The following is a 12,521-nucleotide window of genomic DNA, read 5'->3' on the forward strand; positions in this document are numbered from 1 at the left end:
TAATGGTTCATTAATGTATTTCAACGTATTTTATGCATTTTAAAGCACACATCTAATGTATACATTTAAGACATTTAACTTGAAATGCATTTAATACAAAATATATTTCAAGTATTTTAAAGCAAGTATAATAAAAGAGAAAAGCAAAATCATTCTATGTATTAGAGACTATGCAATAGCAATGAAATCTATTTTGATTATATATGTTCACTAACAGATTTTCACCATAAAATATGAGTTATTAATTAAATTATTTTACCCTTTTTAGCCATCCAGTTGGTACACAAAATTGTAAGCACTACAAACATTAAGTCACATTCTTACACTGACAATCTCACTCTTTTTTGGTTTTTAGTAATACCTACTACATCTATTTGAAACAATCTCTGCTTTAAACTTCTGTAGAACATTCACGTTGCTCCCACGTGTTCTAACCAGCCTTCCGAACTGACGGTTTCACAGTCACTTGGTGATTTTCTTGAATAGCTATTATTTTTGAGATCATCAAGAACGCTCCCAGTGCTGGGCTCCCTTTAGGGAGTAAGACATGTGTCTTCTAATGTCAAAAGAGGCAGATGTTCAATGGAGAGATATCTTTTGCCCCCTGGATATGCTTCTCCAATATGCTTCTCTACATGTGCAAACCTCCTCAAATCAAAACTGCCTTCCTCCCTAGATCTGCTTCCCTTCCTTGCTCTGTAGCTTCCATTAGTCCACTGCTAAATAATTGATCTAAGTAATCATTAATAATGATAATAAAAATAGTCATGGCAACACTGACGGAGTGCTGAGTCTGTGTCAGGAACCACTGTAAATACTTTATTATATTTATTCATTTAGTTACCCCTGGGAGGTAGGTACAATTATTATAAATTCTAATTTCACAGATGAGGAAACTGAAGCACCAAGAGGTTGGATAAGGTTCCAGAGGCCACAGAAGTAAGTAGCAAACTCAGGACTAGAGCTCAGGATGGGCTGCACAGTCCATCTCTTAACTGCCATACCATGCTGCCTAATGCCAAGGGCATTTTTAATATGTAATTTTTAACAAACAAGGGAGTAACTATCAGTTTTTTGCTATTCAATGGCTAATACAACCTGGCAAACATTTTGATATAAACATTCACACAAAATCAACAAATGTTTCAGAGCATCAAAAGTAAAGGCCCAGATAATTAACTGAATTAGAATTTGTGTCTCTTGTGAAAGATAAAGAGCTATTCTGGGGTCCTTTTAAGAAGTTCCCATAAATAGATCCACATAAGCAGGCTCTGCGTTGCAGGGCCGGACTGAGCTTTCAAGAACCGTTGGCTGCAACTGTGGCCGGGATACATTAAATGCATCCTGAGGCTAAGGCCCTGCAGGCTCTGAAGGCGGCCCTTCCAGCCCCTCCTCCCACATCCTATACACAACCAGATCCATGGTGTTAGAGAGTGAAAGCAGCATTTCAGTTACTCAGTCACCCACGGGTCCCTAGAAAATGCCTCTTCAGGCACTTAAAATCCCCTCATTCAAATTAAGCACTGGCATTACAACTCTTAAAGATGCGCCCTTTTTGTAGGGCATAGGTTATTTTGCATCACGCTCGGCTTCACACTTGCTGAATATGGGCTTGAGTATGGGCAGCTGCATCCAGTTATGAAAGAGGGAGAAGAAGAAGAGCTCCATTTCTTTTGAATTCCAGGTCTTCTGGGAGCACGTGACCACAGCCCACAGCGCAATCTTTAGTCTTATTCCTGCCAACCTAATGACAAGTTTTGTCTCCAGATTGTGAGCAGGATTTTTACAGAGTTAAATATTTTGAGTCACAGCCTTTGTTATGAACAGGTTCATACTCTCAGTCCCCAGAATATCTCGAGTTCTTTTTGGCATTCATCGTTTCTGAAGATTAAGACTCTGAAAGAACAGGCAAGACTTCCGATTCCTCTCTACCTGGCTTGACTGTTTTTGCAGGCATTAAGTAAAGAAGATTCTTCCAGAACCTTGAGTTATAAGAAAGAGACTTATTGGCCTTCCATTTCAGAACTCTGTGAGATTTCAAAAGCTTTAGTGATTGGGGCAAGAATGTGAAGTCAGTAACAGGTGTAAATTCAATTAAGATTATTTTAATTTTTCTTTCCACCAATGCTTCATGAAGTCCACTTTCCAGTTCATACCTGACCTCATTAGACATATAAGTTTTACTTAGGACAATGATTAGTCTTCGGCTTTTCTCTATCAGTGAGTGGATTTCATCAACAACAGCTGAAAATGCAAGATAACCGATATTAATTTAAGATAACTGAAAGGGGGAACATGAGATAAAAGTTATTTTGCGCAGTCCTATTTTATATTAACTCCTAACCCCACTAATAAGTTTTTCTTTAAGACAAACCATTGGTTCTCAATTTTATATGCTTATTAAAAAATCTCTAGGTAACAATAATAATGAACATCTACTTAGCATTTATTCTGTACCATACCCTATTTTAAATGTTTTTTATATTAACTCATTTAATCATCATAATACTCTACAGAGAAGATATTGTTATCCCGCCATTTAACAGACAAGGAAGCCAGAGCACAGAGTGGTTAAGTAACCTGCCCAGAGTCACACAGCTAGTAAATGGCAGAATCAGAATCTAAACCCAAGTGGAATACATTTTTCTAACTATTATACTATCCTGCTTCTCCTCAAGCAGAAAAGAGCATGCTAAAATCAGAATTTAAAGATTAAAAGACAAAAAGGCACAACAAAACAAAACCATCCATTATTTTAGACCAGGGGTTGGCAAACTTTTTCTGCAAAGGGCCAGATAGTAAATATGTTAGGCTTTGCAGGTCACACTGTCTTTGTCACAACTGCTCAGTTCTGTTGTTGTAGCTCAGATGCAGACGCAGGCGACAGGTAAACCAATGCGCGTGGCTGTGTTTCAATAAGGTTGCAGGTGTGATGAAACCCATGGCTGGTAAATTGCCAACGCCTGTTCTAGACCTCTCACTGTTCTCAAATAGAGGTTTAACCAAACCTAATTACAATTGAATATTCAAACATTATTTTTATTTATGAATTAAGAATAAATCTGTTTTCAAGAAAGACCCCTAGAAAATAACGGAAATATAGTAAAATTGATGTATGGCCCAGAATAAATGCTTTCTAAGGAATAATATGCCTTCCTAGATGCAAAGAACTGCTACCCAAAAATACCACAATGTATGCATCTGATAATCTGGCATATTTTTTTGACAAGTTGTTTATTACAAAACAGTAGTGTAAGTTAGCAATATTTTCACTTCTAATTTGTAATATGGGGGGGAATGTAACTATTGCTCACTGTTACATCTTTGATGCTCAGTTCACAACTTGGCACAGGAATAGTATCCAATAAATATTAGATTAATACATGAATGATGGTAATAATCAAACATTTGTTTTTTTTTTAAGCATCAGTATCCAGAATAATTTGACACCAGATTTTAAATGCTTATTCTAAAGACTTCAGAGAAAATCTAAAAATGTTACTCATTTTTAAAAAAATTTAACGGTAATTTGCTTTAATAGATGCACTATGGCCATTTGTATTCCTATATTAATAAAAAAACATTGAATTTCATAGCTATGATCTGATGGGGATCACCGCTTTCCAATTATTTTTCTCTTTTCAATTTTCCTATTTTCTACCTAAATTTCATCACCAATATCAACACAATAAAAACCCATACATTTTCCAGTAATAATTAACCCATGTTTATTTCTAGTAAGAGTTACTAGTGAGGATTAACTAGTCTACACATCACATGTTAAATTAGGAACCGCTGCTGCGGTACAGATATTCTCACCGTGGGTCATTTCTAAATAAAGGCTTCATGATAACACCAGCTCTGGACCCGGTTCTGAAAAGGAAATGCCCTCTCCCTTTCCCAAAGTTTCAGAGAACCATGAAGCACAAAGAACAGAGCCCAAGAGAAGAGACTATTGGAAGCTCATTAGTTTGTTTTCTCACTATTGATTGTTGACTTACCTGGTTATTTCTGGCTTAAAGGACCTTATCCATTTGTTTTTAAGGAAAATAGGATAGCTCTCTGGGGGCTAGCTCATTCATTTTTTAAAAAGAAACTATCTTGATTATTTTTCTATCTCGCATTCCCTCTTACCTCCTCCAGGCACTACATCCCTTTCAAATATGCATAACTTATACCCAAAATGTTTCTCCAACACCCTGGGCAAAATCTCCACAGCAAAGGTGTGCTCCTCTCCATTTTCAGGTTGGCATTCTTTTAGGTAAGACACAAAAGCATCATATGTTTTTCCATCTAGGAGGTAAGATTGACTCTTTTAATTCATGTATAAATAAAATTTTATTTAAGTACAAACAAGTGAATGTCTAAGTAATGAGTATAGAATCATTGAAAAAACAAATTATATATAAATTTGTTTATATTTAAACCTCCCATGCTAACCAAGCAATCAATTAGCCAATGTGTTTTTAAGCATCTACTTTAAGATCCCACTGCTTGACACCACAGAAGAATAGAGAGATATATGAGCCATAGAACCGGGCACTAAAGGAACTTAAGTCTTTAAGTTCCTTAGAAGGCCAAGAGCCCAAAGGTGCCCTCATTCCAGGAGTGGAAAGAAAATCTCACCCTGGTTTACTCATATCATTTAATTCTACCACCATCACAATTTCTATGCTCAAAAAGACCCCCAAGATGGTGAAAATGTCTCCTAAATAACAAAGACCATGCTCCTAATTGGGTAATTAAAACATGATACCACTCTCTCTTCTAGCTTCATCCAATCTATTTTTAAAAGCAAAGCAGATACATGCAACAACTTGGAAAAAGTTACAGACAACACATTAGCAGAAGAAAAATAGCATAACAACAAAAAAAATAACAAAACTCACAGACAAAATAACCTGGCCAGAGAATAAAGAGTGATCCCGATGGACATGCTTTCTGAAAGGAGGAAATTTTGAGTCAGGTCCTAAAAAATGCAATGGATGCTAATTGGAATCTGTAGAGAAAGAAGGAAAGCAGTGGGGAATGGTCTACCTTTATCCCACGACAATTGTTTTGGTGGCAGATGATGGCAGACGGGTAAGATTTATGCATGGCATATTATTGGGATTAATGAATTTGCTACGGAATTTGAGGCTACATATAACTGCATCCCCTGTTAAAATCTAATAGGATAAAACCATTCCAGATCTATGTATCTTATGGTGCCACATCATTTATGCTCAACAGCCCAGTCTGGCATCCTCCATAGTACTCATAGTCACCAAATAACACTTTCTGCTTCTGGCAAAAGCTTCTTCAGTTCTACCTACAGTATTCTGTTTAGCAATTTGGGTTAGAACCTATTGTTGACTTAAAGCAATTGCTTTGCAGAATTGCATGCATTGAAAGATGAAAACATTTTGGTAAAAATTTCAGGCTTACATAAATATCAAAGGTATGAAATGTTGGTAAAAATAAAAACCAGTTATCAATCAGTAAGCAGGTCCCCCTCAAACTTTTCTTAAACTGCTATCAAATATAACTACCTACTAGTTAAGCACACTTTTTTAAAAGGCATAATTTTCTTATGATGTAATGGATTGCAATAAACTGGGAAGACAATTTCATCAAATATAGGTTTATATTACATACAATATAGCTTTGCTCTTACCTATGAAAAATTAACTTTTCAACTATTAATTGCTTTCAAATTCCTTATTTTAAGCAATTCTTTTAATATAAATCTGCTAACTTTACTACAATATATTTTAAATTCAGGTAGTAAAAGGTTTAGGGGCTTTGAGAATTGACAGAGTGAAGTGCTCAAAAAAAGGAATTTGAAAACTAATGGTAATGTTTTTATTCTCTATATTCAAACATAAAGGAAAATTATAAAGGAAATTATAATTCAAATGGATATTTGGGACTTCAAGGAGTAAGTTGAACAAATGTTCCTCAAACTATGCTTGGTGAATGGCCATGTTTTAATTTAAATTTGCCTTTTTGTTGTTGTTGTTTATTGATTAGTTTCATTTCCAATCCTTCACAAACCAATACTGAACACTTTGTTAGATATTGCAGCAGTATTAAATTGCGATAAAAGTTTTTATTTTCATACTTATATCTCCATTTCTGTCCTTTTCATGGTCTACATTTGTTCATGGACCATAATTTAATGGAAGTGATTTAGAGTATGTCTATAAATGTCTCTGTGCACTGCCATATTGACAGTTAAGAAGTGTGAATTGAAAAAATTACCTGCAAATCATGCCAAACACAACTGGAGAATAAAAAAAGAAATCTTAGCTCCAGAAAGTCAGAAAGAGAGGAACTAGTCAATGTCTATTTGAAGACAAACACTGATCTATGCAAACAGACCATTCAGAAAATATCAAATACAGATTTCCCCGTTTGTTGTGGCATCATCTCTCCCCATAGCAAAATCACAGGTGCACATGCAGGCTCAAAGCCAAATTCACTAACCTTGCTAATTTTATATTGTTCGATTTAAAGTTCTAAATGTGAAAACTAAACCTATAAAAATCTCAGAGGAACTAATATAATTTCTATATACCTTGAGGTTAGGAAGGCTGTTTTACTTATGACCCCAAATCCAGAAAGCATAAAAGATATATTTGAGTATGTTTTTCAAAAAGTCTTTTATATAGCACACCACTATAAACAAAGTCAAAAGACAAATTACAGCCTGGGAATATTTGCATTTCATATTATAGATAATAGGCTAAACTCCCTAAAATATAAATAGCTCCTAGAAATAAATATGCAAAATAAAGCCATCGCCCCACAGAACAATAGGCAAAAGATATGAATGGGTGTGTTGAGAAAGGAAATACAACTGAGCCTTATGCAAATGAAAAGTTGCTGATTCTCTTGCATAGTAAGGGAAATGCAAATTAAAATGTGACTTAAATACAACTTTTCACCTATCAGATTGGCACAACTCCAAATGGTTGTGGGTAAGGTTATGGGAAAAAATTTGCTGTCATCTTTTGAAGGCAGTAGGGAGGGTGAATTGACAGTATCTAGCAAAATAATAGCCGTGTCTCCTTCTTGTATTCTAGAAGTTCCACTTTGGAGAATTTTTCTTTCAGACCTACTGCATACATATGAAACGATGAATGTATAAAGCTGTCCATTGCATCATTTTTGTAATAACAAAAGATTGGAAACAAGCCAAATATCCATCAAAAGGAGACTAAATAAATAGTGGTAGCTCTGCACAAATAAAATACTGTGCGGCCCTAAAAAATGAGGGACTTCTTTATAAAGTAACATGCAAGTGTGTCTAAGGTATAAGAGAGCAAAGTTGAAAACAGTGTGCATATTAAGCCAAGATTTGTTCTCTTTAAAAGGAGGTGTGTAATAAGAATCTATATTTATATTTGGTCAGATGTGCTATCAATGAGGGGTGGGAATCATAGATCCAGGACCAGGCTGGAAGGGGGGCTTCTGAAGTATAATTTCATAGACATTTTGGGTTTTGAAATCTGTGAAGGTTTTTCACCTGCAAACACACACATGCAAAACAAAATCAAGTGCAATGAATTAGACTGACTTCCTTTAAATTAGTAATTATCTGGAAACTTGAGGACTTCTAGTCACCTTTAAGTATAAGGAAACTGAGGCATAGAGCCAGCGGGTCGACATAGTAGCAGATAAAAACTGGCAGATCTAGGAGACATGAACCCAGATCATTTGGCTTCCAGCTCGGGGTTCTTTTTTTCTTTCTTTTTTTTTTTTTTTGAGACGGAGTCTTGCTTTGTGGCCCAGGCTGGAGCGCAGTGGCGCAATCTCGGCTCACTGCAAGCTCCGCCTCCCGGGTTCACACGCCATTCTCCTGCCTCAACCTCCCAAGTAGCTGGGACTACAGGTGCCCGCCACCACGCCCAGCTAATTTTTTGTATTTTTAGTAGAGACGAGGTTTCACTGTGTTAGCCAGTATGGTCTCGATCTCCTGACCTCGTGATCCACCCGTCTCGGCCTCCCAAAGTGCTGGGATTACAGGCGTGAGCCACCATGCCTGGCCAGCTCGGGGTTCTTACACATCCATTATGTAAGCCTCCTTTGCCAGGTTGAAATAAAGAGCGATAGGACAATTCAATCCAACTTAAAGCAACTTTATTGAGTGTATGAACTATAAAGATACCTAGGTGATGCATGCACAAGGACATGCAGATATACAGTTCCTGGGCCTGAGCATGTCCCAGGGCATTTAGGAGGCTATGACATACATACACGAGACAATCAGAACAATTTTGGGCAACACATAAGTAAGCACAAGAAAAGAAGACACAAACAACATTCATAATGGATGGTACAGGCAGAACAATATTTCCCATAGAAAACCTCTCCCACAGATTAATTCTACAATATCATCACAATAAGATGAAGATTAATGTCCATTTATCTGATTTCTTAATGAGAACATAAGGTAAGAAATTCCATCATTATATGTGTTACCTGTTAATGTTTCATCTCTTCTCGTTAAATGTCTATAAAATAGAACCAAGTCAACTCTATAAATGACGCACACAGTCACTAAGCACACTACTGCCACCAAGATCAAAACAGCTATGATCATTCCTCTTGTGAAGACGTGGCCTGGGATATCAGCCATGTCTGCTAGAAAAGAAAGAGAAAAAGGCAAAGAAAATAATCAAGAAATCTTACCAGTGTTGTCCATCATCACGTGCTTGTCCATTTTTACTGTTAACGCTAGTGCAGTAGTTGCCAACCCACGTGCTGACACATTCCACTGAGTGACTCCACATTCCTGCCTTTAGTCTGGAGTAGTGATATTTCTACTCAGATTTTTAAAGAATAAAAATGTGTACACAGATATTTAGAGACCTAAGTGAAAACATTACACAGTAATATATTCTATCCGTACCTGTGGAAATCAGATTTCTGGGGTGAAGAGATACTAGGCTGAAATACATAGGGACTCACGGAAATCTTAGCAAGTGTGTTGAGGTGCATAGTTTTGAGAGAAAAGAGACAGCGCTGGATTGACATTTGTCTGGGTTTGTAGCCGGTCTCCATCAATTATTTTGTATTGTAGGAAAAATCATGAATGCCCTTAAACCTTTGTACCTTCATCTGTAAAATGAAGATAATTAACAGTTTCTGCTTCACTTACAAGGCTTCTCCTTTAGGGAAGATTAAGTGAAATATTACACAAAAAGTAGTTAATACAGCGCACAGCTCTTGGAATTTTAGCAAATTCCTTGTATAAAAGTATCATTTGGAAAAAAATACATTTTCTATATTGATTCCGTTTATGCTTATTATGGACAATCTAAGATAATACAGAGGAATAAAAAGAATAAAGTAATTTTCAACAACCAATCACAATGTGGTGACGGCTGTGTTAACAGGATAGAATATTTCCTTCTGGGTTTTCTTTTCGTCTCTTAAAGTTTTTAGTTAATTGAGATCATATGGTAATCATTCGTTATTTCTGAATATTATGAGCATTTCAGTAGGTCATTAAAATTATAATTCATAATATCCTAATATTTAGATTGATTGCAAATTTTAGTAAGTAGATATAAAGTTGCAGTACAGTTTTATATGTATAAGTGTATACATGTATAATATTTATATAAATGTGTAACCATGTATGTATATGCATATACATTTGCAAATATGTGTATATATACATGCATATATGTATGTACATATACAAAAATGCATATACATTTATCCATATTTCTAATTCTTTTCTTAAAATAGATTGTAATGGTGGGGGCATCTCTAGGTCAATGAGCATAAACGTGCTTAAAACTTTTGCCATCTTGGTGCAATTTTTAGAAATTATCTTTCCATATCTTTCTACTATCTTTAGGATTCAGGTAAGCAGTTAATGTTGCTTAATAGTGAACTCTGAACAGACCCAGGGTCTGGGGCTCCTGTACCTTTGAAAGGACTGCATAGTCATAACTGTGTCACACATTTGCACAAACACACATGCACACATTGGCAGGGGGTAATGGAGGGTTGTGAGCCCCAATTTCTAAGCCTACATTTGTGAGAGCAGCAGCAGGAGAACTGACTGGCCAGAAGCGTCTAGGTCAGGAATAGGACAGTCCTGCCCTGTTCTAAGAGAGGAGAGGCAACTGGTGGTGAGCAGGCCCCAGGAAAGCCTGGCCAGGCGATGGTCCAACAAAGATTTGAGCCCCGCTCCCTCACAAGTGAGTGGACCACAGCACAGGCAATCACACAGGGGTGGAAGACCACAGGCGACAAACCCTGTGGAAGGTAAGAACACAGATTCCAGATTTAATCAGGTCTGAGTTTCAATACCTTCACCTGCCATGTGACCCTGGGCAAGTTTCTTCACCTCTATAAAGCTTGTCGTTAAGACTGGATCCTGTCATGTAATTAACATGGATGGGATGTGAGCTGTTGTTATGAGTGCATATGGTAGAGAAGCAGCTCTAAAATGTGTGCTGGGGGAGCTGCCCTTGGGCACCAGGATAGCCCAGCTGGAGGGGGTTTCCAGCCTTTGTGCTCTTCCTGTCCCACTCCTTCCGTTTCTCACAAAGCCAAGGCCCAGTCTGTGTGTGTGGCTGTCTCTGCATGTTTGTGTGTGTCTGTGTGTATCTCTCCCTTACTCTGTCTCTCTGTCTGTTTCGCTCTCATTTCTCTGTCTTTGCATCCCTTCATGTCTCTGCCTCTCTATCTCCCTCTTTCTCTGTTCCTCTGTCTCTGTGTCTCTCCATGTCTCTCTCATTTCTCTGTCTCTCTGTGTCTCTGTCTTTCTCTCTTTCTGTCTTTATCTCTCTAGAGTTGTCTGTTTGTCTCTGTCTCTCCATCTCACGTATCTCTCTTTCTCCTCTCTCTGTGTCTGTCTCTCTCCGTCTCTGTCTGTCTCTGGGTGTGTTAGTCTCTGTCTCTCTCCCTTTCTCTCTCTCTTGCAGATCTTGACCTTTCTCTACATATCCAGGGAGTTCATGGTGGAGCCTGGGAATGGACAGTGAATGAGTAGTGACAACTGGAAATCACAGCTTTCTGGCTCCAGTCACAGCCATTTCTGAGCAGCTACTGGGCTGAAGGCCCTGGGCTGTGCTACTTTGGTGGAGGAAAGGGATGGTGACCCTGGGGCCCTCCATCAGGTGAGCACTGAAAAACTTTAAGAGCCCACGGATCAGGGCTATCAATGGCCTGCTTGCCAAGTCCAGGAGGCAATGAATGAATGAGCACACACAAGGCCCCTGAGCCTGGTACCGTGCTGAGGCAGGCTGGAGCAGCAGTCACACCAAGTTTGCACTGGCCTAACCTCACGCAGATCTGAAAACTCCCCTCTGGCTGCTCTGGGGGCAGTGCTGGGTGCAGGGGTTGTCCTGCTGGCCTCCCCATGAGTCTCACTCTCAGCATCTGTATCTCCAAGCCTCAGTCCCCCCGATTTCCACATGGGGTGGAATATGACTGTGAGAGCAAGTGATTGAGTTTTGTTTTCATTCTCTGCTTGGCCTCATGAGACAGAGGGGCCCAGCAGAGCTGAGCACCAGCTCTGCCACTGAATGCCTGTGACATGAGGTGACTGATTTCCCCTCTCAGGAGCTGGGTTCTGGTGTGGAAAATGAGAGAGTGGCCATCTCTGAGATGTCTCTCACTAGCAATGAGCTAAGTGTCAAAACTTCCAAAAATAAATCTTTCTCACCTTTTCTCACCAAGATGAAGCTTTTGGTGTCTGTGCCTCCTGTGCTGGCCACAGTGCAATTATATAAAACATTTAGATTGCTTTCACCAATATTTTCAATTCTCAATACTTTTGAAGCATGCCATTTTCCTTCTGAAGTCCTGTAAGAGGGCAAAATAGTTTAGCAGTAGGCTCTGTTCGTTACCCTTGAGAGGGGAATTCACATGTTTAAAATGCTTGAAGGCAGCTGGGACGTTGCCTGCATTATTTCTTCCCTTTCTGGTCGGTACTTTTAAAGCATGGATTACAATAAACGTCCCCTCCTCCGGGGAGCCTCAGAACTGACAGAAACAGCCCTCCTGAGGCCATTTGGGAATGGTGCTGTCAATTACCTGAAGTTTAAATGGCTGGAAGATCGTGATGCTAAGTTGAAAATAGGAGAAAATATTCTGTCTCTCAATTATTTTTCTCTACTTCTCTCTTCCTAACAACTTGGAGTTCTTCCCACAGAGTGGTTCCTACTAATTATGACAAGGCTGTAAGTTGTTTGGCATAGATGCAGATTCGTATTACAGTTATGGAATCCAACAAACTGGTTTAATTTGTTCAGCATTAAAAACATAACACTGTTCTCAAGCACCCCAAGGCACATGAGAAGTGCCAGTTAAGCTTTTCCATGAGTGTCAGAAAATGACTTGAGAAAGCCACTGGCAGCACGTTCTCTTTCTCTTCCTTAGGCTCAGCACTCACTAGACCCTGAGTAGTGTATCAGTATAATAATGAATAATTACAGTATGACCCAAAGTCATTCAGAAAAGCTTAAGTGACTATATGTTTAGACTGATTCTTTTTATAGGTCTGACCATTCCTT

General features: G+C 38.3%; 1 protein-coding gene across 12 annotated transcripts in view; it reads right to left on the minus strand.

The window, feature by feature from the left end:
• IL18R1 (interleukin 18 receptor 1) overlaps positions 1 to 12,521 on the minus strand; it is a 42,540-nt gene continuing 30,019 nt past the window's right edge. For 8 of the 12 annotated variants that reach the window (XM_063616740.1, XM_055241860.2, XM_063616747.1 and 5 more), the window contains 4 exons: positions 11,672 to 11,811; positions 8,467 to 8,628; positions 4,135 to 4,293; positions 1 to 2,244 (listed from right to left, as the gene is read on the minus strand). In XM_063616740.1, the coding sequence (XP_063472810.1) occupies positions 1,889 to 2,244; positions 4,135 to 4,293; positions 8,467 to 8,628; positions 11,672 to 11,811 (817 nt within the window). In that variant the 3' untranslated portion in view covers positions 1 to 1,888. The remainder of the gene's footprint in view (positions 2,245 to 4,134; positions 4,294 to 8,466; positions 8,629 to 11,671; positions 11,812 to 12,521) is intronic. The other 4 variants (XM_063616742.1, XM_063616743.1, XM_063616746.1 and 1 more) reach the window with 1 other exon arrangement.

This window comes from Symphalangus syndactylus, chromosome 14, assembly GCF_028878055.3.
Source record: "Symphalangus syndactylus isolate Jambi chromosome 14, NHGRI_mSymSyn1-v2.1_pri, whole genome shotgun sequence".
NCBI classification, from domain to species: Eukaryota; Metazoa; Chordata; class Mammalia; order Primates; family Hylobatidae; genus Symphalangus; species Symphalangus syndactylus.